The 22,765-nt window shown below is 38.6% G+C and overlaps 8 protein-coding genes across 8 annotated transcripts; 2 read left to right on the top strand and 6 right to left on the bottom strand. All coding sequences in view use genetic code 12, as the record gives it.

Annotated features, from left to right (window-relative positions):
* Positions 1-294: 294 nt before the first annotated feature.
* On the top strand, positions 295-7,821 carry FMP27 (Fmp27p; the record flags this gene model as incomplete). Its single annotated transcript, XM_067690395.1, has 1 exon — positions 295-7,821. The coding sequence occupies one exon, from the start codon at positions 295-297 to the stop codon at positions 7,819-7,821; it is 7,527 nt and encodes a 2,508-aa protein (XP_067548865.1).
* A 25-nt stretch (positions 7,822-7,846) lies between these two features.
* On the bottom strand, positions 7,847-8,387 carry MED19 (Med19p; the record flags this gene model as incomplete). Its single annotated transcript, XM_067690397.1, has 2 exons — positions 7,847-8,286; positions 8,342-8,387. 2 exons carry the CDS (start codon positions 8,385-8,387, stop codon positions 7,847-7,849), a joined length of 486 nt encoding a protein of 161 aa, XP_067548866.1.
* Positions 8,388-8,630: 243 nt separating this feature from the next.
* TIF3 (Tif3p) lies at positions 8,631-10,010 on the bottom strand (the record flags this gene model as incomplete). Its single annotated transcript, XM_067690398.1, has 1 exon — positions 8,631-10,010. The coding sequence occupies one exon, from the start codon at positions 10,008-10,010 to the stop codon at positions 8,631-8,633; it is 1,380 nt and encodes a 459-aa protein (XP_067548867.1).
* A 324-nt stretch (positions 10,011-10,334) lies between these two features.
* On the bottom strand, positions 10,335-11,810 carry I9W82_001632 (uncharacterized protein; the record flags this gene model as incomplete). The annotated part of the gene is made up of 1 exon (XM_067690399.1): positions 10,335-11,810. One exon carries the CDS (start codon positions 11,808-11,810, stop codon positions 10,335-10,337), a length of 1,476 nt encoding a protein of 491 aa, XP_067548868.1.
* An 835-nt stretch (positions 11,811-12,645) lies between these two features.
* On the bottom strand, positions 12,646-13,149 carry I9W82_001633 (uncharacterized protein; the record flags this gene model as incomplete). Its single annotated transcript, XM_067690400.1, has 1 exon — positions 12,646-13,149. One exon carries the CDS (start codon positions 13,147-13,149, stop codon positions 12,646-12,648), a length of 504 nt encoding a protein of 167 aa, XP_067548869.1.
* Positions 13,150-13,950: 801 nt separating this feature from the next.
* ANB1 (translation elongation factor eIF-5A) lies at positions 13,951-14,793 on the bottom strand (the record flags this gene model as incomplete). Its single annotated transcript, XM_067690401.1, has 2 exons — positions 13,951-14,406; positions 14,779-14,793. 2 exons carry the CDS (start codon positions 14,791-14,793, stop codon positions 13,951-13,953), a joined length of 471 nt encoding a protein of 156 aa, XP_067548870.1.
* A 521-nt stretch (positions 14,794-15,314) lies between these two features.
* I9W82_001635 (uncharacterized protein) lies at positions 15,315-16,994 on the bottom strand (the record flags this gene model as incomplete). The annotated part of the gene is made up of 1 exon (XM_067690402.1): positions 15,315-16,994. One exon carries the CDS (start codon positions 16,992-16,994, stop codon positions 15,315-15,317), a length of 1,680 nt encoding a protein of 559 aa, XP_067548871.1.
* A 2,005-nt stretch (positions 16,995-18,999) lies between these two features.
* On the top strand, positions 19,000-21,690 carry FGR47 (Fgr47p; the record flags this gene model as incomplete). The annotated part of the gene is made up of 1 exon (XM_067690403.1): positions 19,000-21,690. One exon carries the CDS (start codon positions 19,000-19,002, stop codon positions 21,688-21,690), a length of 2,691 nt encoding a protein of 896 aa, XP_067548872.1.
* Between the last annotated feature and the right edge of the window lie 1,075 nt (positions 21,691-22,765).

Genomic DNA, 22,765 nt, shown 5'->3' on the forward strand with positions numbered 1-22,765 from the left:
ACAAACATTGGAAAGAAAAGACTTACTTTACACACGCAATCCTTATCACATTTAGCAACCACTGGCAAAGACACTACAAGCACCACAAATTATTTATTTACACACTCGCTCAGAGACAACATGATTGATGTCAAGTCCATAAACAGTAGCAGCTTGCTATACTACGCAGTCTGCATCTTCCTCCTATGGATCATTTCATGGTACATTATTTATTTTGTCACTGGATTTCACCTACGTTCCATATCAATAAACAATGGTATATCTCTCAATGGAGTCACATTCAAATCCAAGCGTATGCGTGTCAAGATACGAAGCTTGAGGTTTAGATTATGGGGAAACACCAAGATGACAATCATTGATGAGCTTGAGGTTAAACTATTCACCAAACTGAAAAAACAAAACAAGAAATCTTCCACTAAGAGTGACACTAAGGATACTGAATCGCTAGAGAATGATATTAGTATCTACCCCAATAGTACTATCCTAAAACAAATTGTGCAATTCTTTATACGACGTTTGCCAAGTTTGGACCTAGAGATGCGAAACACATCGATATATTCAGCATTTGACTACAAGACAACCATAGAATACCTCAAGTATAATGCCAAATCAAGAGATAGCTTGAGACATAAAGATCGTTTGAAATTTAGAACTGGATTGTTTTTAAACAATGTATACCATGAAATCAAGGCCAAGGATGAACTTTTGACACCATTCAGGTTGGGAAGTTTTAGAGTTGAGTTGAAATTTCTGATTGATTACAAGAGTGGTTCTATTGGTGGATTTATTGGAAAAATTAACGTTTCTGAAAGTAATGTCCTGTTGTTCAATGCTGTCAAGTATTACATACTACATGATGAGTTGAAACAAGCAAACACCAAAGATCACCATTTTTCACATGGCATAAAACATAGTGATGAAGGAACCTCACCTAATGAAGATTCACAATCCAAGCTAGAAAAAACGTTTCTGCTCATCAATAAACTACTCTCAGAGGTCACTATCCATATTGAAAATTCAAAAATATCGGAAATTCCATTTGTCACTATTCAAAATAACGCATCAATAGCCGAATACTACAACGAGACTAAACCAAAAACCTCATTGGAATTGGTGACAAAATCAGTGTCATTCAATGTTTCCCGGTTGTACAGTGATGCCGCCGGATTTGAAGTATTATTCAACCCAAAACAAGATATTCCTTTCCACTCCACCCTTTCCATACAGTTGTTTAAACTATTCTTTGTTAAACGAGTCACCTTGGTCAGTGGGTCCTTTGGACAAGAGACGGATGAGATTTTAAGTATGCCCAATTATTCATTTACCCACAAAACAAACATATTGAGTCAGGTTGTCCAAGCTAAAGGGTTCAAGAATTGTGTAATGGAAATCTTTTCATCTGCTAGCTCACCCATCTTTGATGTCGATTCTCGCCAATTGAGTGCTATTTTGTACAATTTGGTATTGTTCAAAAAATGGTTGACTTTGAGAAAGTTGCTCAAAAAGGTGAACAGTAAAGATGAGAGGACAAAGGAGGTGACTCAAGCGGAAGATCAGTCTGGGCACCATGAACCACTAAAAGCTAAACTTTGGAGATACGTGAACGAATACTACCCCAAATTGGACATCAAATTCGTTGTTGAACAACCTCGTTTCATCCTTCGAAATTGTAGTGATGGTGATCACACTCAATTGTTGGAATTTTCCTATTCATTGCTGAATTTCAACTTGTCAACCACACCGACTCGAGATTACGTTTCCAATTTCGAAGTCTTGTATCCAAGTGTCAAATTCTTGTCAAAAGCCAATACTAGCGCAACAGCACCATCAATTGACCCAGTTCAAAAAGAAATTTTTGGCTTAAAACTTGTTAATATTCAATTGGACATTTTCAAAAATTTGACTCTTGCTTCGGTGATTGGATTACATGGATTGTCGGTAAAGTTAACAAGCTTGGACATTTTCAAAGGTGTCCATTGGCTTCTTCTGGACATGACAAAATTGGCTGAAACTGATCTTGAAATTGGAGTTTTGAATAAACAATTTAATGATGAGCTCAATTACTTGAACACAAGGTTGCAGAAAGAAATTAGAAAGCCAAAGAGTTTTGAAAAGGTTGCACTGGTGGGCGTCAAGGACAGGATATTTCGACACTTGCCTTCTTGGATCTCTCAAGTGGAGGTAAGAGCAACAGCATGGGATGTATGCATTGGCTCAAGATCGGTATTGATACCAACAGAGGACTTGTTTAAGTCTGATACCACTGATTTGCAATATGATACAGATGAGAGTAACGAGTTGAGAAGAGTGAATATTAAACTTGATGGTTTTAAGGCTTCCCTTGTGAATCACGGAGCACAAAGGATCGATGAGCAAGCTAGACTCGACTCATCTTCTTCCTCTCTGGATACACTCACTTCATTTGATTTAGACTCGGAATACTGGTCTGCAACTGCTGCCTTTGAAAGGTTTCAAATTCTTATGCCTGATGATGGTAGTACAAAACGTTCAGATATGGAGCCGCTTGTTGAGATTCCTACATTTAAGCTTACTGTTGATTCTGTGTCTGACTTCCAGGGCAAAAACCAGTTGATAGTGCTGCTGAATATCGACAAGTTGCAAACCTTCTACAACAGGTACAAGTTGTTTACATTGATTGGCTCAATTTACTTGGTTCGAGAATTCATTGTTACTCCAATTAAAACGATAAAGCTGAAGTTGAAGAAGGATATGGACAAGTTTGAAGAGCCTGTGAGAGACTCCCAGCATCAAACTTCGGACGAGCTGTTGCTCGATTTTGTCCAAGCAACATTCAATTTGGAAACTCTGGATATTATTTTGCAAATTGCCGACTCATACAATCTTAAAATACAGCTATCAGATACTCATGTTGAACTTGCAAATAAGATGATCAAGTTGTCGTTGTTCTTTATTAGATGTCTAGCTGATTCGCCTAGTGTGAAAGGAAAATGGGCACGTTTACTTTGTCTCGATTCACTTAGCTTAAATGTCGAGATTCCCAAGACCATAAAAGACTTGGCACTTGATGTACACACTGATGCAATAAGGCTAATCCAACCTCACAAATTTATCGTCTATGAATTGTTTGATAATTTGTCACTCACGGCAAAATTATCAAAGCATTTGATAAAACTCCTCAAAGCGGATGATTATAAGGAAGGAGCAAATATTGTTCACCCTCATGAGATGGAACCAGTTGCATTGCCTAATATGACAGTTAAATCAAACCATTTGAAATTCACAATGGAAGATGATCCTTTTGAAACAGAGTTGAATATGATTTATCAGTTGGGTAAGACCGAGCAAAGAAAAAGGTTGGAATTGTATTCCCTTTTCGAAACAAAAGAGTCTCAGCTTGGCGATGATAAGAATTACTTTACTAGATTGGAGAGGTTGCATACGACGATATCCGACTCTTGGATGAGAAAAGTCAAAATCTATCAACAACAATTACGAGATGAAGTTGTTGCACATAAAGATTATCTTTTCGGAAACGAGTGTCGCTTTGATTCCGATTATAATAAGGATGTCGTGGCTTATCCATATGATGCCCCTTTATTAACAATTGGAATGGAAGGATTCAATCTCAACTTGTCAAGGCCCGACTTTGGCCTTGAAAATATTGCCGACTTTATTCACAACGTGGGCCAAGGTGTTCCAAAGGATACAAAGTATTCTGTAATGGTTCCCATGTACTTGGACTTGAAGTTGTCGGAAATGAGGATGCAATTGCGTGACTACCCTCTACCGATTTTATACTCTCCAAGGAATAAAAACTCTGCCAATGCAAGTTTAAAGTTGCGGGGAGATTTGGTAATTAGTGAAAAGTATGTTACTGATGAAAAGGAGATAAGAAAATTGGAGGTTCCTTTAGCTACAACCGACAAGGATGAAGCTAATCGATACGACTTGTTGACCATTGAAAAGACACTTTCAAGTATAAAAATGTATACCAAGTTGAATTGTGATTTCAATTCTGACTACCCAACGAGAATCGTTTGGGGTACTTCTTACAACTTTGGTATTCAACAATTTATGTTAAACTTTGATCTGTTTTCAAAACCACCAGTTGATCCTTCACAAAAATTGGGATTCTGGGACAAACTCAAATACGTTCTTCATGGAAGTTGTGACATCAAGACGAGGAAGAGTTTGGAAGTGGGGTTCAAAGGGTCAAGAGATCCATATGAATTATTATCAACATCAAGCGGGTTTGTTCTTTCGTTTAAAAAGAATGTGGTTTGGAAAATCAATAAAGATGATAATTCGAAAAACTTTTTTGACATTAGTTCAGATAAAGTTGCTTGGTATATTCCCAACTACTTGGCAACACCATTATTGGCGTGGACTAGAAGTAGCATTGATTCTGTGTATCTACCAGAATCTCCCCATTTCATCAACACGTGTTTTGGCTACTACCTTGAAGATTCAGCAACAAGACCCGACTTTAACTTGCTAAATAAGGTTTACGGCAAGAATGTGATTAGCTTGAGTGGAGGAATAAGATTCCACGTGGGATTCCTTCTTCAACGTAAAGTCGATGGTAAAAGAATTGAAGATTTCAAACCTCATTATGATGTACATCTTATGAATCCGAAGTATTGTGAAGAGGGGCATGATTCGTATGCAGGGCTCAGAAGTGAATATGTGCATATGGCAATATCATTGGTGGCTGATCAAGAAAAAAGCTACAACACTATACACCTAACTCCAGGAGCTTTCAATCAGCTATTTGCTTGGTGGAAATTGTTTGCCAGTAATATGATGTTGCCAATCCGAAGAGGTCCATTGTTTGGTGAAACTAAAAAATCAGTCAAGTTTTCCGAGCATTTATTTACAAACAAGTTTTCCTTCTACTTGAAGTCATTGTTCATCTCGCATATGTATCGAGATGAGATTGTTGATGTTGATGATGAACGAGTTGAATGTGTGGGGTTGAGAGCAAGAGTTGATGAATTTTCCGTCGATTTGCATCAACGTAAACAACCAGTCACTGTGTATCATGAAGAGCTTTCCAAACGTACAAAGATTATGAAGATGAATTTTAATATCGGTGAGGTTACATTGTCAAATATTGATTTGCGTGTTGTGCATTCAAGTTTTACTCAGAATATGTACCAACAAGAGAAAAGAAAGTATAATGACAAAGAGTCGAGTTATAATATCTACGGAGGCGACAAGATTTGGTTTGACATGCAAGATTATGAAGAGGCATTCTTACCTTCTTTAAAGTATTGTCCAAGAAAAGTTGAGATTCTTCCTCTTATGTTTTCCGAAAGATTTTCCTACGAGAGGGATACTGAAAATGATGCTAGCAAAAACAAGGATGATGACCAGTTTGGTAATGAAGACATCCATGATTGTCGTATTCATACCCTAAATGAATCGGACCTGAGAGTACGCATGTTGGAGGCTAGACAAAAAGTAATTGATCAACAAATTACGAAAGTACGCAATAAAGGAGCTTCCACCAAGGAGTTGGAAGAGCGAGCTACCTTTTTAAAACGTATGCTTGATCGTGCTAAAAGGGGTACGCCTTCCAACCAAAGAAATAGTTCAATTGTATCCATGGAAAAGGAGGAGCATTTCCATAACAAGTTCACATGGCTGAGTATGCTTTTGAAATGGAACCGAACCTGTCGTGACAATGCAATGAAGTACATTCATTTTGTACTGTTGAAAGCAGCTATGAAAAAATACTTAACGTATGAATCAATTGCCACCCTTGAAAAGTTTATTGAAGAAAATGATTATGCATCAGATATTGCATCTATGTCTTCACATGCCCCATCTCATGATCAATTTGCTGGAAATGGTCAAGACGAATTAAAGGTAAAATCGAGATCTGTCGAACTAACATCAGCTGAAAGGTTGAACAACTTTACTAAAATTTTGAAGGAAATTGAAGGTAATGGATCCTTATCGGAAGATTACTTTATTGATATTGTTTCTCCTCAGATTCAACTTCAGAGTGACGAGTCTCCAGACTCAGTCGTGATTGTGTCAACACCATCAATCAGTGGGAAGTTTGTATCCGTATTGGACTCCAAAGACACAGCTAACCCTGAGGTTTTGGAAAAAAGATTTGGTATTGTTTTACAAGATGCAAGTGTGTTTGTCTTGAATAAAAAGGATGTCTTGGATAGTGATATGATGATTGTGGCTGATAAGCCATATGGTGCTAAAGCCAACTGGCCACCATGGCTTGGACCAGAGATTACTCAAAGAGGTCAATGGGCAGGGGAGAATCAACTACTTATACAGAATTTATCGGTGATGGTGTTGTTTTACGACACCCAGATAATGAGTAAAGCATTGTCGAAAGGTGAAGATGATGCTTCTGTTGCAGATAAAAGCTCACAATTGTCCACCCAGTTGGAAGCACCGAAACGGGTGAGGATTGATATGCCCTCGGTTGTTTTGACATCCACGTCTTCACAGTATTTTGCATTGTATGTGATTATAATCAATCTTTTGTTTTACAGTGAACCCATGAGTAAAGCAATTGCCGAAAAGATTGAAAAAATGAAGTTTTCGATAGATTTTGACAACTTGCCAGCGGTGGCAGAGAAGGTGAAAGGAATGCAACAATATTACCGTGTTATGAAACTATTGAATGCAAATTATAGCTTCAGAAGAGGTCACATGAATAACGAGGATTTGAATAATTATCTTCAATTGAATTTGGAAACCGGTGATATTGCTAGTGAGATTTACCTTTTGTTGAGGACCTTACTTACGGGAGACTTTTTCAGTGATACTTCAAATCATCCACAGATATCCTTTTTGATTAAAGCTGACGAGATAATTTTGCATATATTGGAAGATGACCGTACACCTATCGTGGATCTTGCTCTTGCAAATGGAGTCTATAAAAGAAAAGAGTTGGAAAGTGGCTCCAACTTGAATCAGATTCAGATCCAAATGTTGCAAGGGTTCAATCTTATCAAGGATGCAAAGTATCCCGATTTCATTGGACCGTTTGATATGAGTCAACACTCGTCTGAAAACTTGATTGATTTACAATGGACAATGAATAGGTCAGTTGGTGGAATCAAGATTGTTGAAAATTTACAAGTGAATTCCTTACCGTTAAATATCAAAGTTGATGAGATAACTGGTGAGAAACTTATGAATTTCATTTTCCAAACTGATTCAGCTGACATTAAGGAAAGTAAAGTGATTGAATTGGCTAATAGTACGGAAGCAAAGGAAAAAGAGCTTGAAAGTCCTAGCGATCGCGATCAGTATGGGTTGGTTGAGGAGACTGAGGGTGTGAATAAGAGCGCTAGACTTGATAGACAGTTACAAGAGCGAAGCATGACCAGCTCCAGACTGAACAAACGAAGCTTGACTCGATTATCGGGAAAGAGTCCTAGTAGCAGCAAGAGTTCCAACAATGACGAAGAAGAAGAAGATGCAGAACAGGTCAACAAAATGATTGAAAGATCAAAACAATACTTTTCAATCATTTCCCTCACTGTTAAAGCCATCACCTTGCGAATCACCATCAAGCTAAACAAAGGATACAAGAGATTGTTAAATGTACATAATTTTAGAGTTGAGTTACCAGAGCTTAACATCAAGAATCGAATCCTTTCATTTATCGATTTGACTGATATTATCAAGAAGTTGGTTTTAAAGAGTCTTTGGAGTCACATTGGCCGATTATTAGCAAACAAAATGAGTTCTAGTGATAAATCACTGGATATGCTGGCCAACGAACGATTGAAATCGGTCAAAACTTACAACAAATTCATTCCAATTCGTGAATTAACAGTAGTTAGAACTAAAGAGTAGTTTATAATAAAACATAGTTAAAACTCTATACATGATGTTTCTTTACGTCACCACCACTTTGATGCTTCTTTTTCCGTTTCTTGTTTCGTTCATCATCATGATCATCGCCCCTCATCAAAGTTTGTTGATCACCAATCGCCAAATCCGCAGCATCAAAGCCGGGTATACCATTAATTGGGGTCCTATCAAACCTCAATGCTTTTTCCAACAACTCTGCATCAAATTGATTGATTATATCGGGATGTTGTGCAATCAGAGGATCCATTAATCCAATCGGTATCGTTTTGGGGTCGGGGATTTGATGCTTTCCTGGTAAGTCCAGGATATGGGCCTTGTAGGATTTCCTCAATTTGACATTCTTGGATCCGTCGGGGTTGGTTCGGGATAGCAGTTGCGCTACTGGTTCTAGATTGTATAAGTGAAGCAAGTTTTGTAATGGCGTGGGTTGTGAAGGTTGATAGGTTTCTAGAGAGTAGGTTAGTAGGGGTGCAAAGGGAGATGATGAGATGGGTAAACATACTAGTTGAGTCTATTAGATAGTACTTGTCTTGTATATTCTCTGGCATGATTGAACCTAAAGGATCCAGTGGTGAGGATATATTTCATTTTCTTTATTTCGCGCTTCCAAATTTAAACCTTTTTCTATACATTGTCATTATTAATACAAAATAGATAAATATATATACCTTGAAAACAGTCAATTCCCCTCCATTGCTCAATCGGCATCTTTACCCATTAGATTTTCATTTTAAAACGTTTATGATTCTGCGAGGGGGGTATTCTTTCTTTACTCTATTAAACATGCCACTTTACTTTTTACCAACAACTTCCCAATCTTCATTACCGCTGTCCTTTTCAGAGACTGATAAGTTGGCGGTAGCAGATTCCAATTTGCTTACATCAGCAGAGTCACTTGCCTTCTTAGAAGCTTTCTTCTCGGCTTTCACTTCCTCTTCATCTTCATCCTCATCGTCAACAGCTAATACACTGAATTGAGACTTTTGTGGTCCTTGAGGTTTAGTTTCGTCCTTCTTTTCTTCTTTATGCTTTTGTCCATGTGCTGATCTAGTACGTTGTTGCAATGGTTGTCCTCTCTTCCAATCGAAATCACTTTCTGAATTCTTTCTATTTGATGATGACCTGCTGGATCTTTCTCTTGGTGGCAAGGTAGTTGAAGAAGATCTTGCTGCTCCCCAATCAAACTCTGGTTCTTGTTTTCTTGGTTTAAAAGAACCACGTTCTTGTCCTTCACCGTGGCTTGATGTTCTGGATGATTTTTGTCTTGGTGGTAACTCAGCATGAGAGCTCCTTACTGAACCCCAATCTAACTCAGGTTCGTCTTTTGGTTTGTGCTCTCTTGGACCTCTATGAGATCTTTCTCTTGGTGGCAACCCGCTTGATTCTGATCTTGCGGCTCCCCAATCCAAATCTGGTTCGTCTCTTGGTTTATGTTCTCTAGGTCCCCTGTTGGATCTCTCTCTTGGTGGCAATCCAGTTGAATCAGATCTAGCTGCACTCCAATCAAAGTCTGGTTCATCTCTTGGTCTGTGCTCTCTTGGGCCACGGTTTGATCTTTCTCTAGGTGGTAACTCAGCATGTGTTCTTCTTGCTGCACCCCAATCCAAGTCAACTTCAGGTTCTCTTCCACCTCCTAATGGACCTGATCTACCTGATCTCCAATCACCTTCATCAGCTCTTGGAGGGGCAGCAACGTTGACAAAAATCTTTCTTCCTTGAAACTCACTCAAAGTCAAATTCAACGATTCTTCAAGAAAACCTCTTTCAGTAAATGTAACAAATGCAAAACCTTTCAATCTTCCGTTATCTCTATCAACAGGTAATTTAATGTCAGTAATGATATCTTGAGCTTGCATTCTATCTTCAAAATGTCTCACAATGACTTCTTCAGTAACTTCCCATGGCAAGTTTGAAACACGGGCAACATATGGTGGCTTATCAGGAATAGGATACTCTTTTCTCTCCTTTCTTGGTTCTTGGAAGCGACCTTCACCTCCACCCATACCCGAAAAGGCAGGTCTTCCTCCAATTGGAGCTTCAGTGGTGGACTTGTCCAAAGATAATCCGATGGTGTTTAAATCAACTTCCTCATCTGCCCATGAAGTTCCTCCAAAGGTATCATCCGCTAAGAATGAACCCAAGTCCATTTTGACATTCTTCTTTGGTGCCATGATTGATAAACTGTTCTTTTTGTGGAAAGTGTGTATCTGGAAAAAAATAAAATCAGGATAGGTAATTACTGAGAATACTTCAAAACTGAATATCCTGTGGAATGTGTAGTGTGTGCGTTTTGTTTATTCACCGGGAGATAACCGTAAGGTCTTGTGAATGGATGGGTTTTTTTTTGAAAAATTTTCTCTTCGTTAAATTAAACAATTTCGTTTTTCTCTTTTTCTGGTGCGAATCACAATAAGAGGAAGAAAGACACTCTTTCTATTTCCGTATCAAATTACCAGACTAAATTACAAGAAAATTACTATATATGTGGGAAGTAACTACACCCGGTTATCTACTATATCCCTCCGAGTAGCTTCCGCAACGTCAACCTCAGCATGACCAGCATGTGTATGGCTTAATGTAGAAGAAGGGTCTTGAGAATGTTGTTGGTTCGTATCTGCAACTCCAACATTTGCCAACCCGGATCGCTGCAACTCTTCTAATTGTTGTGCACGTCGGTGTTCACTAGCAAGAGTAAGGACCGCCCAGTGAAACAAGTCCAGTTTCGTGATTCCAAACAGCTTCCAAATGATAATCTTGAAGAATTTTCCATACTTTTCTTTTGCCATTTGTTTACTTCTTTCTTCGAGGTTTATATCAGCATATTGAGGATCACTTAAAGTCAGTCTAGCCCTTTCTGACATTGGTATCAAGTTTTGGAGAAATGCTTGAAGGACAGGATCACGTTGGATTTCATCGCTATTAATGCTTTCAGTATCGTTATCTTCACTTTCGTTTCTGCCATTAGTTCCATTTGGTGTCTCGGTGGTTCCATGGTTACTCTCATTTGAGTTTCCATTAGTACCACTTGTTGCTTCATTGACGTCATTATCTTGTTGGTAATCCCTTTTGAACAAGTAATCACGCTTACACATTGGACAACAAGCGCGTCGTTTGATTAACCAAGGATCAAGACAAACTGCATGGAAGACATGTCCACATATCAAGCCACGCACAATAGCATCATTTTCGAGTACTTCTAAGCAAATAGCACACGAGCCCGAGTCAAATTGCAAGCCATGAATTTCGGAAACAGGATCGGCACCTCTTTCCAGTGACCCTTCCACAACCTCAATGTGCGTTTCCACTATTCCTTTCTTTTCCATTTCTTTCAACTCAATCCCATCTCCTAAATCGAGGTCTGTCTGTTCTTTAGCGGTAGATACAGTGTTGAGGTTAAGATGCAGAGAGTCACTATCGCCAGTCAACACTTCTGCGACACCTTCCTGGTCAGGTTCTTCCTTGAGATTTCCGTCTCTCTTTTCAACATCTCTTTCTTTACCGCCATTCAACCAATCGTGATATGTTTTCTTTGGGAAAAGTTTCTCCGCTTCTTCGGCAGTAAGTTTTTGCATCTTGCTAAATCTTCTTCTGCGTCTCCTTTGCCTATTTTGTCTCCTTCTTTCTCGCGATAGGTGAATAAAAGCATAGTTATTAGCATCATCAGGGTTACCATAAGATGAAGGGGGATATTGACTTCTCTGTGAAAACGGAGACACGGAAAGCCCGTATCTGGAACGGACAAAGTATCTTAAGGTGAAGTAAACAAATATTAATCCAATAACAACAGCAACAGCCAACGCAACAAAAAACAAAACAGTTGTTGTGTTACTTCCAATAAAGGAGAAACCATCAGAAACGGTGGAACTATTGTTTGAAGAAGTGGTAGTTGGAGTCTGTGATGGGGATCCTTGAGTGGAGCTAGGCTGTACCTCTAATGACAGAAACGGTGCTGCCGTGATTTGACTAGCCATTTTCTAATGCCCCTGTGATTGATTTCCTGTGCAGTTGTTGGACTTTGTCCTTTTGAATGATGCTGAGTTATTTCTAGCCGCACAAGAAGGAAAAAAAAAAAAACCAAAAAACAGAAATAAAATGGGGTAGGTTTTGTCTATCTCAAACTGAGTAGAATCTACTTCTAATCCACGACTAGCTAGTGTGCAATAATGAGCTGTTTCCTCAATGGTGGATAGGATGTGTTTGATGTGTAGTTTGAGATATTGCTTACTAAGTTTGGTTTTCTTGGAAATGAAAAATGAGTGTTTGCTTTAAACACAAAATCAGTATAAAGTAATAAATCTTACATTGTATTGTAAACTTTGTGTTGCATTTACAATTTTTGTCACATGACTATTTTTTACTTTTCTTCTCCGCACCCAATTTTTACAGAAGGATATAGCCTGAGCTTAACTCCTCCCGTTGGCATTAGATATGTATATATTAGGCAGTAGCATCATTAGTATTGCTGCTTCTTCTACAACTTGTTTGGAGTTTACCAATAAGCAAACTGAACTTCAAAATTGTGGCTCATTTAAAAATTATTATTTTCTATCCGTTCGCCAAGCATAATATAAAGCAATACTTGATAGGTCTGGCGAAATAAGTGTCACATCCTAATATACCATATAATTGGAAGTTATGCAGACTTTCGATGTACGAACACAAGTTACCACACATGGTGGGACCTTGAAATGTACTTTAATCTTGCATTTGTTTTCGTTAAACTACACGTAGCGCTTGAGGGTATCTATATGGATCAATAGTATACTTCACTACTCAAAGAGATATACAAAGATCAATATCTAAGCTTTATGCGTTTCCTTGCTGGATTTGTTTGTAGTACTTGTCAAAACCATACTCGATCCTATCGTAAGCACTGTCGCACAACTCCTTTGCTGATATACGTTCAGCTGGGTTGTAAATTTCTTTAAGCGGAACAACCTTGTGGTCACCGATGCTCCTTGGACCTCCACCAAAACTGTTCAATTCATTCTTTTCGATGAATCTTTCACTTACTTCGCCAATTGCAGCCCACTTATCTCCAACGTGTATGTATACAACATGACGATTCTCATCAATTCTAATACCACATGCTATTGTTTCCAAATAACACAACTCATCGTAGCATGTGATACTTTTGTCGTGTGACTTGAACTTGATGTACACTTCACCGTCTGATGGCCCGAATGTGTACAATTTCCTATTGAAGACGGTAATATTGGGGAAGATATTCACCTCTTCAATGTATTTTGGCTCGTAATGTTTGAGCCAGGCATCCGGAGTAGGTTTGGTTGTTGAGTTAGCGTCAGTCATTGCAAAATTGGGTAAAGTTGTGAATGTTCAGGTTGCAATAGTTCATGCAGCTGGCCTTACCAACTCCAAAGCGGTTTTTATACTTCATGCAAACATAGATGGATCTAAGGATAAAAATTTCGTTACCTCGAAGTTGGAAAGCCACAGTGATCTTTGCCGAATCTTAAGACGGCACCAATTTCGCAACTTGAAGCACAATTGCTAAACTTTTGTCAATGGATGTTCTCCAAATTTAAGCGGTGCTTATTGTTATTACCGGTTCAGCTTTTGCGTCTTCGAGAATTTTGTGTCTGGTACAGATACCGGGCCCGCTCCAAGTACAGGTAGGCAGTATAGGCTCCCAAGCTGGGAGTCGGCTCTTTTTTTTTGCAAAGACAAGGCTCGCTTTATCAACAACTGATTGAACAGCTTCTGAAACTGTTAAATTGCTGATTCAAACATCCTTCTCATTGTCTAAATCTACAACCTGACTAGCTCGATAACTCAGAGCCATGTTTAATAACCCTTTACTGTACGTTCTTTCGGCAATGTTCTCGGCCCATTCGCACATATCAGCCTTGCGAGATCGAAAAATTTTCCAACCCCCAGGACTCGACAAAGTTCGATTTCGTACCTCAGAAAATGTAATCAATTCTGTCTCTGTTGATCGAGCGGAGTAGTCAGTCTCAGTTGCCATCAACCCCCCATTCTACAAGATGTAAACACATTTCCTCTGCTCTTACAAATTAAATACAAAATACAGATTTTATATTATCATTATATATATGTACCAAATATATAATAAAAAAAAAAATTTGAGACTTAGTTCTTTGGGGCATCCTTGTAAGCAATAGCAGCTTCTTCACCCATAGCAGAGATGATAGTAATGATCAAATCCTTACCTTCATCGAATTCAGATTGGATCTTGTCACCCAATTCACCTTCTGGAACCTTGACATCATCCTTGGTGTCACCGTCAGCAGTCATCAATGAAAGGAAACCGTCATCAATGTCCAACAATTGGAATTCTTGTCTTCTGACATTTGGAACCTCCATATTGTGGGTAGATGGAGACAAATCTTCCAACTTCTTACCAGTGAAGATATCAATGGCAACCAAATGGACCTTGGCGTGACCATGCTTACCGGTCTTGGAAGTGGACATATCAACAATCTTACATGGTCTGTTCTTGATGACAACGTGTCCGTTCTTTCTCAAAGCTGAACATTGCATTGGGAAAGTCAAAGCAGCACCGGCATCAGCGGTTTCGAAAGTGTGCTAAAGAAAAGGAATAAGTTAGTAAGAGTCATCCTATAAGGTGAAGTATTGTAGGAAAAAGGGATATTGTGAGGGAACTGAGTTGATGGATGTAGCAATCGAGTGCGGGCACCGCCATCCATCATAAAGCCTTTCCGATGGATGAAAAAAAGGCAATCCGTCAGTCTACTAAATGGCACTGAGTGGAAGCATAAAGTCCCATGGTAAACTCTGCTAAACGTAGTGAAATAAAGACGAAAGTGTGCAAACTTTGGACGCCCCTTCTCGCTCGCCATTCATCTCACTCCAATCAAATCATCACCATCCCATTGACGATCTCCCACTTATTCAATATCCCTCTATCTCTATTCCTTCTTATTAGGACTAACATACATCTTCTTCAGCCATGGTTGATTGTAATTAAATGGTCTTTTTCGTTGATTTGTTGAAAAAAAGAGAAGAAGGTTCTTGAAAAAAAAAAAAGAAAATTTTTTTCTCATTGAAAATAAAAAAAAAAAATTGATTTTGTTGATGAACAGCAAAATAGTTATTAATCGCACGACCTTTATTGGATTGAAATTGAGACCTTATACGAGTACAAAAAGGTAAGCAAAGGTAAAATACTCTACACAAATGTAGAGAAATACTTTGGGCGGACGGATTGCGATGAGTATAATTGGAGCACTTAAGGCGCTCTTGTAATTACTCTCAGTTGAATGACTTTGACACCGTGTTCGCTATATGTCGTTTCAGTTCGCACTACTCCGAGGCCCATTCGCTTCCCACTACAACGCAACATCATTTCTGGTATGATACTTTATTTAATAATACAAAAAATTAATCACAATAATCGATTTATACACCACTCGAAATTCCATCATAACCCGTCATCTGTTCCTTGATCCATTTCCTTCCTTGATCTAGCAAGGCTAGGGGTTTACAATAGCATTAACCGCAGCTTCAGCTTTATTAGTTACATCAGGAACAGATTGTGCTTCTTTTGTTGATTCACTGGGAGCCGTCGTTTCTTTGGTTGCAACACTTTCGCTCTGACTTTCCGGCCTGTCATCTTTAGATTCATTTTTTATTGCTGCAGCCGTGCTTTCGCTCTCTTTGCTCTCCTCTTTGCTATTGGCTTCTCCTGTAACTCCTTCAGCCTTTATTGTAGGTAATTCCACGTTCTTCTCTAATAAGGACTCGGAGCCTATATGATTCGATTGAGTATCATGACTGGACTTCAGTTCCTTTTTCACTTCAACACCGTTGGCACCTTTCACCTCACCGCCCAGTGGTTTCTCACCATCCTTTTTCTCACTTGGCTCAGATTCTTCATCTTTCGACTGATCAATCTCGGGTAAGCTTTGCTCAATTCCACTTACTTCGGAATCATCATTAAACCCCGATCCACCATTCTTAACTGACAACAATCTTGCATTTGCGTTGCTACTCTTGCCACTATTTGAATGCTCCTTTTCATACAATATTTGCTGAATAAATGGATCCCATTTCTCCAAAATCTCCTTACAAAGTTCATGCAACTTGAAACTATCAGCATATTCCAAATCACGATTCTTGATGATATATCTCATGACTTTGTACAATTTGGTCTTTTTCAAAAGTTCCTTATCAACTGGGAAATTAACCAATCGATACAAGATTAAACGAACAAGCAGTAGTTCATCAGCTGTGGGTGGTGACTGTACTAAATCTCTTTGTATCAATGTTCTTTGCAATTTGATTCGACACAAATACAATTGGTGTTGTTTTTCTTCGTCATTTACAGGAGCTTTACCTGATTTGATTGATGCTGCGGCTGCACCTGCAGCACTAGCTGTATCTTCATCACTCGAATTCTCCAATTTCGGTTTCTTGTGAGATTCTGTCGCTGGCTCCTCTGTGTCATTGGCATCTGTCAGCTTTCTCTTCTTGCCATTTGTCGATGCTTGGACGACTGAACCGCGTTTCCTCTTGTTCTTGGGAATCTCCTCTTGGTATTGATCTTCAACGTCACCATCCTCTGCTTCGTCTTCGACATCCTGTGAGCGACTGGACCTTCTAAGCTTGGTGTCAGACCTATTTCGACTCTTTGTAGCTGCAGATTTCTTCACTGGTACTTCTGGCTCCTCCCCTTCATCTTCTTGTACCTCGCCTTCCTCCTCTGCGTCTTCCTCCTCTGCGTCTTCTTCCACCTCTTCATCTTCCTCATCATCTTCACCTTCTTGGAAAATTTTAATAAAGTCATTAAAAGCCAATTTCTCTGACGCAACTATTGCTTCAGGGAAAGTTGCCGGTTTCTTTGGTGCCGTAGTCAATCTTTTCTTTAAATATTTCACATCTTTCAACCTAGCTATAGCTTTTGCATCTAGTTTACTCGTGTCTTTGGTAGTCCCTGGCTTATACTCCTTTACGGCCTTGTCGTTACACCAATAAAAGTCACCATCCGGTATGAATATCACACAATACGGTGTGCTTTTCTTTCTGGCTTTTAAAACGTTCTTTGGAATATATTCATCAGGTGTGATAAAGGCCGGCCACCAAGGGTAACCCAGCATTTTGGCAAACACCTTTTCTTTATCACCGAACTTATTCGTAGCTGACCTTAACGGCATCTTGTTAAAGAATTATATGGAATGTGGTTTTGGCTGCTTAATGGTGTTGTCTCTCGTGATGGGGATAAATTCCTCGGGTAAAATGTATGAGATACTAGCTATTTTCCGAGTAAATCAATCAATTGAACCTTTTTAAACAATGTATATATGTCTTATGAAAAGATCTGTGCGTATACTATCGTCGAAGGGGAGATGTCACGGTCTGTGGTTAGCAGCTATATGTGGCTAAACAATTGAGATCAAACTGTTGGAACTTGAGTTTCTTGTGTAATGTATCCTTTATCTTCCTCTCAGTGTGTGTAAAAAGGATTGGTTGTAATTGCAGTTTGGTGTTCGAGGTTGATGATGTCTTGTTGTTGTTGTTGTTGTTGATGAAATGATTATTTTTTTTCTATTGAATTTTTGTTAATTGCTGTTTTCTTGTTTGTCTATTCTAAATTTTCTCCTTCGGTGTCTCTCTCTCTTTCTCTCTTTGTGTGTGTGTGTGTCTTTGTTGTTACAGAAATTTCATTTACGAAATTGAGCAAATACACATACTAATTAATTAATACAACCACTTTTAATAAGAAGAATTTCACTCTCTTCACTATTAATGTACCTTCCTCCTCCCCCATTGCCTGTAACCTTCAAGGCAATACCTTTAGACACATTTGTGGTGAGGGGCAAGGCGGATGATGATTGATTGGAAGAGTGGACAACAATAGACGGAAAAAAAATAAAATAATTAAACCACTACTAAAACAATAAAATAAAATAAAAATAAAAAAAAAAAGGAGGTAACAAAAGATGCACACACACACACACACACACAGAGAGACAAAGACGACTTGATTAAACTTCGTCGGTTTAGATATCAAAATATCTCTTTGGGAAATAACCTAAGTAACTATAGACTTTCCATGTCATGAAATCAGATTAGCTCCACATCGAACACACACATGACGTGATGTTTAAAAAAGCCCAATGCTTGTTTGTTTTTGCGCTAACAAAACAAGTAGTGCAATCTGTTCAAGAAAACTCAGAGATTTGTACTTTTGTCACATGTTTATATACAGGATACATCATTCTTCTACATGTTTTTTTGCAGCTTTTTCAAATGAAGTGTTTAAAGAGGAGTCTGCTCGCTTTTAAGGTGACACGTTTTAAGATGGATGCTATATAAAGTAGTGTCAATTTAAAGAACTACATGTTGATTAAAATTTTTGATGTGCATAATGGACATTAGGAAAAGGATATGCGAAAATACGATTAAACGACCTTTCTAGCCTAATCCAACACGAGTTATTGATAAAAGTGACCACTAGGTTATCTCTCTGTAAAGCTCTCTGTACGCACTACAACTTGGCTTTGTGTGGACATTGAGTTGTAGCATCTACTGCTACACTTGTACACTACGTGGTGATGATTACGTGCAATAGCTGGCTAAAAAGATCTTTTCGTATACACTATGAATAAACCAATACCGTACTGTAAAAAAGTCAGTCGTAGATCTACTCATACTGGTCTTTTAGTGTCCCCAGTATATACTGCTTTAGCAATATACTCTTGTACGTATCTAAGGAATTCTTCTCAAAAGTCAAGCTTGGTATACAATGTCGGAAAGGTTCAATGGACATCCTCGATTCCTTTATCACCCTCGATAGTGGCATTTAGTTGTTTGAATCTGTGTGTCATTTACAAAAATATTTCAAAACTGACGAGGAGAAAGGAAGAATAAAAAAAATAAATCCCTCTCTCTTTGGTTGTGAAAATAAGAGAGAAAGAAAGAAGAAAAAAAAATTCGAATAGAGAGAGAGAAGTCTATCAAACATTTGCAACAACAAATTTAAAGAAAAACCATCAGTCAAACCAATCAGCACATCACCATAAATAAAGGATCACATACCTACTACTTTTGAAAGTGTGATTAATCGATTACCCTTAAATTGCTCTACTTTGCAACTCAACTGGTTATTCATCATCATTGCAGCCAAAAAGAGATTAAAAAAAAAAGCATTCCCAGAAAATGGATCATTCAAATATTAGGACTTTCAAAAGACCACTTGACATCCCCTCAAGAGAACAACTAGCGGCTATTTTCAATCCACCAAAGAGGCTAAAAAACTCCTTGTCGTTGGATAATGTTTCAGTGCCAAGAGGATCCCATAACGATGAAAATATACCAACAGATTCAACCATCAAACAAAGCAGTTTAAATGACAACCACCATCAATTTAATACCAACCGACAACTAAATAAAAATAGTGCCCCTTTATTAGACTCAGTCCCCCCAAACATTGTACCTATTGTTCATCCACCAGCAATCACATCCGATTTTTTTACAGATGTCACTACTGATTTAAGTAATGAGTATACTGCTCAACAAATTTATGGCATTGTCAAGAAATTTCCACCTCCAATTCCACCTCCACCGCCACAGCTGTATCCAGATGTTGATGATGATGTAAGTGATGATGAAAGAGGTGGAATCATGGTGCCTTTTATTTATCCACCTCCACCTATTGTCAATATTGACACATTACCATTTTCATTGACAGAGTTTAGACGGAAATTCAAAAAATCTTTACAAGAAATGGAAGAACAACGAAGTCAAGCTGCTGCAAAAGCATCAGTAGAGGCTAGTGGGTCAAGGGCACAATCAAATGATGTGGAGAGCCAAACTGGATCAAATGCTGTAGCTCCACCAATCGCTCCAACACCTACCAAAAGAGGAAGGAAACCTAAATTAAGGCCTGATCAAATCCAAGCAGCTAAAGAAGAAGAAGAGGCAAAAGCATACGCAAAAGCACAAGAAAAACTCGAAAGGGAAGCAGTGGCAAGAAAACAGAATTTAGAAGCATCAAATCTAACAAATGTCAATCGAGCTAGCAACGAAGGTGAGCAAACACAGCCTGAGGTATATCCCGCTCCCCCAGTTGATAATGATCGCTATGTTTTTGTGCGAGCTCCTCCATTACCATTCCCACCTCCAAATTATATGGCTTATCCGCTTTCAGCACAAAAGTCTTCATTGGTACCAGATGATGTGTTTTCTTCGTGGCTTGAAGCTAATGAACAGCTACCACGAGTTGATATGGTATTGGCTAGTGCAGCTGGAACCCTATTTGATTTACGAAAAGATGCTTCTGAAAAGGGATTGACCAAATATGATCTTGAGATGCAGAAGTTGAGAAATCAAGCCATTGAGATATCTCTGGATGACTCAAGTGATGAAGAGAGTGCAAATGAGGATATTCAAAATGACGATGAGAGTTATTATGCCAAAATTGATGATGAGATTTACCAAGATGTTTACCAAGCACAATGGCCCAAAGTCAACCTATTCAACAAGATGTATTCTGATCCAGAGTATGTTAGCATAAACTCGCAATTGAGCAATGCTAAAGAGAAGCCTATGTTGGATGGCAAAAAGGAATTGGAAGACATTGACTCGTATCCTTCAGAAGTAATGACTGGATTGGAAAGGGTCGATAGGCTGAGTGTATTTCCTTCCACTATAGGAGAATTCATATCAAGCACAGGGGCTATGAAGGATAAAAGAAGGAAAAACTTGCGTACTCATTTGGAAAAAATGGAAGAATTTGAACTGAGAAATAGAGAGGATATTTACCGATCGAAAAAGTATAGCCTTCTACAACGTATTGAACACTTACGAGAAAGTAAAATTCATTTCCGAAACTCAGTTATTCTTGATGATGAATTAAAGCAAATTCAACACAAACTTGAAATTGAACGTGATTACGAATTGGTTAAATTGAAATTGTTTGAAAAGTATGAGCTATTGAAGAACTCCTTGATCTTTTATGAAGATTCAAACAAGGTTTATAAACATTTGAATGGAATCTTGATTAACAAATTGGAAAAATTGAAAAATTTCTTTGAATATCAACAAGAGTTGTTTGTTCACCTATTGGAACAACAAAATAAAAGCGGTGGAGGTGATGTATTTGACATTTCCAATAAGAATTCTTCAAAGCTATTTCATGGGATATCTAGGAAAGCTGATAAGCATGGATCACCATCATCATCAGATGAAGGAAGTGATGAATCCAGTGGCCAATTGAACCACGCTAGTGCGTCAGATAAACTATTGACTGAAATGTTGAATTCCTCATCCAAATTTGCTTTAGTTCATGACTTTATGCCACTCATCACTCAAGAGGAATTCAACATTATAACCAGTGACGTCCCCAAAAAGCTTAAACCACCAACATCAGCTAAGCATTCCATGAAACATCAAATTTTTGCTAATCCTATATATGATCGATTAATGACTTCAGGTTCCGACACAAATGCCAGCGATTCAAACACTAGCGGGTTCAAGAGTGGCACACCGCAGCCACAGCTAGCTACTCCAGGACCAAAGAGAAGAGGTCGGCGTTCAGCTGCTACAAATATTGGGCAAAGTAACGTATCACAGAATGGGAATGCCAGCACATCTGAAAGAAATGGTGGTGGTGTTTCTGGCTCTACTGGTGCTGCAGATGCAGTCAATGCTGCTGGATCAACAGGGACACCAACAATGCGAAACACATATATGCGGGATGCAGTTGCTTTTAATCATCAATACACAGAAGCAGGGTTATTGGCCAAGATTACTAAACAATTTTATGGTCCACAACTGGCCAATTCTGAAGAATTGAATCATGATTTGCGGTTGATGAGGATAGAGTCAAGATGGCCAGTAGGGAAATAGGAATGGAACCGGTGAGGTTTTGTTTTGCTGATAGAATTATTTTATGAGAAATGAAATTTTAGATAAATCTTTGGGACTGTAGAGTCAGTAGTAGATGGAGAGGCATATGGTGGTTAAATGCACTGCTTGGATTTCTTCCAAGACATGTACAATACGAAAACAAAACTTCTCGTTTGTATACAACCTGTTTTGGTAAAGTAAGCGGCGAAGGGGGGAATCAATTTAATACCGCCTACTGCCTTTGCAAGAGACAACCATCTAGAAAATGGAAACTTTTGGTCGGACAGCTGCTGTCTTTAAATTAGAAAGTAAGCGCGCCGCGATTGAAAGATAAGACCATATCGACCAATAACAATGCACTAGTCTTAGTCTTAACGTTTCACTTTGGTGGGCTTAGACGTGGGGTGCATGTTTGGGACGCATTCTAATATAGAACCTTCCGAAACAAGTTATTTTACATGAAACTTTTGTGTTGTGAGCCGAAAAAGGCTAGTATCTTATTACATCGTCTATTTCTTTCGTCTAGCGAATGTTCATATTACATTTCCACGCGGCGGAGTAAAAGAGATGACTTGAAGTAACAGAAAAGTTGCATTGAAAAGTGAGGTTTTAATACTGGTGTACCATGAAAATGGCGTGGTTGCCAAAGATGCGGGGATACTGTCAAGGTTTTGTGTCGGTATTGGTATACGGATCACATAATTGTTGTATTATGAATAAACCTCGCTATAAAGACGTAGAGCTGTAGCACATCTTCCTACTTGCTTGACTCTAGCTAACTTATTGGGCTTTAGCAAGCAATAAAATTTCTAGGTTGAGAACAATAACCGATTTATCGAAGTTGACACACCGATAAGTCTGAATACTGCGCATTTAATGCACAGTCCCTAAAAGCGGTTTCACTTTAATGAATTTTGGCGCCGAGTCAAAGCACGGCACAAGGCGCATTTATCAAAAGTGTGGCAATTGCTCACTATGCTAATTTTAGAACAAGATAAGGACCCGCGTTCCTTTTGAATTTTATCAATAGAATATATATGTATCCGTAGAACTGTCAACACAAAGAATTGGAATC

The sequence above is a fragment of the Candida metapsilosis genome (genome assembly GCF_017655625.1).
Source record: "Candida metapsilosis strain BP57 chromosome Unknown scaffold2, whole genome shotgun sequence".
NCBI classification, from domain to species: Eukaryota; Fungi; Ascomycota; class Pichiomycetes; order Serinales; family Debaryomycetaceae; genus Lodderomyces; species Lodderomyces metapsilosis.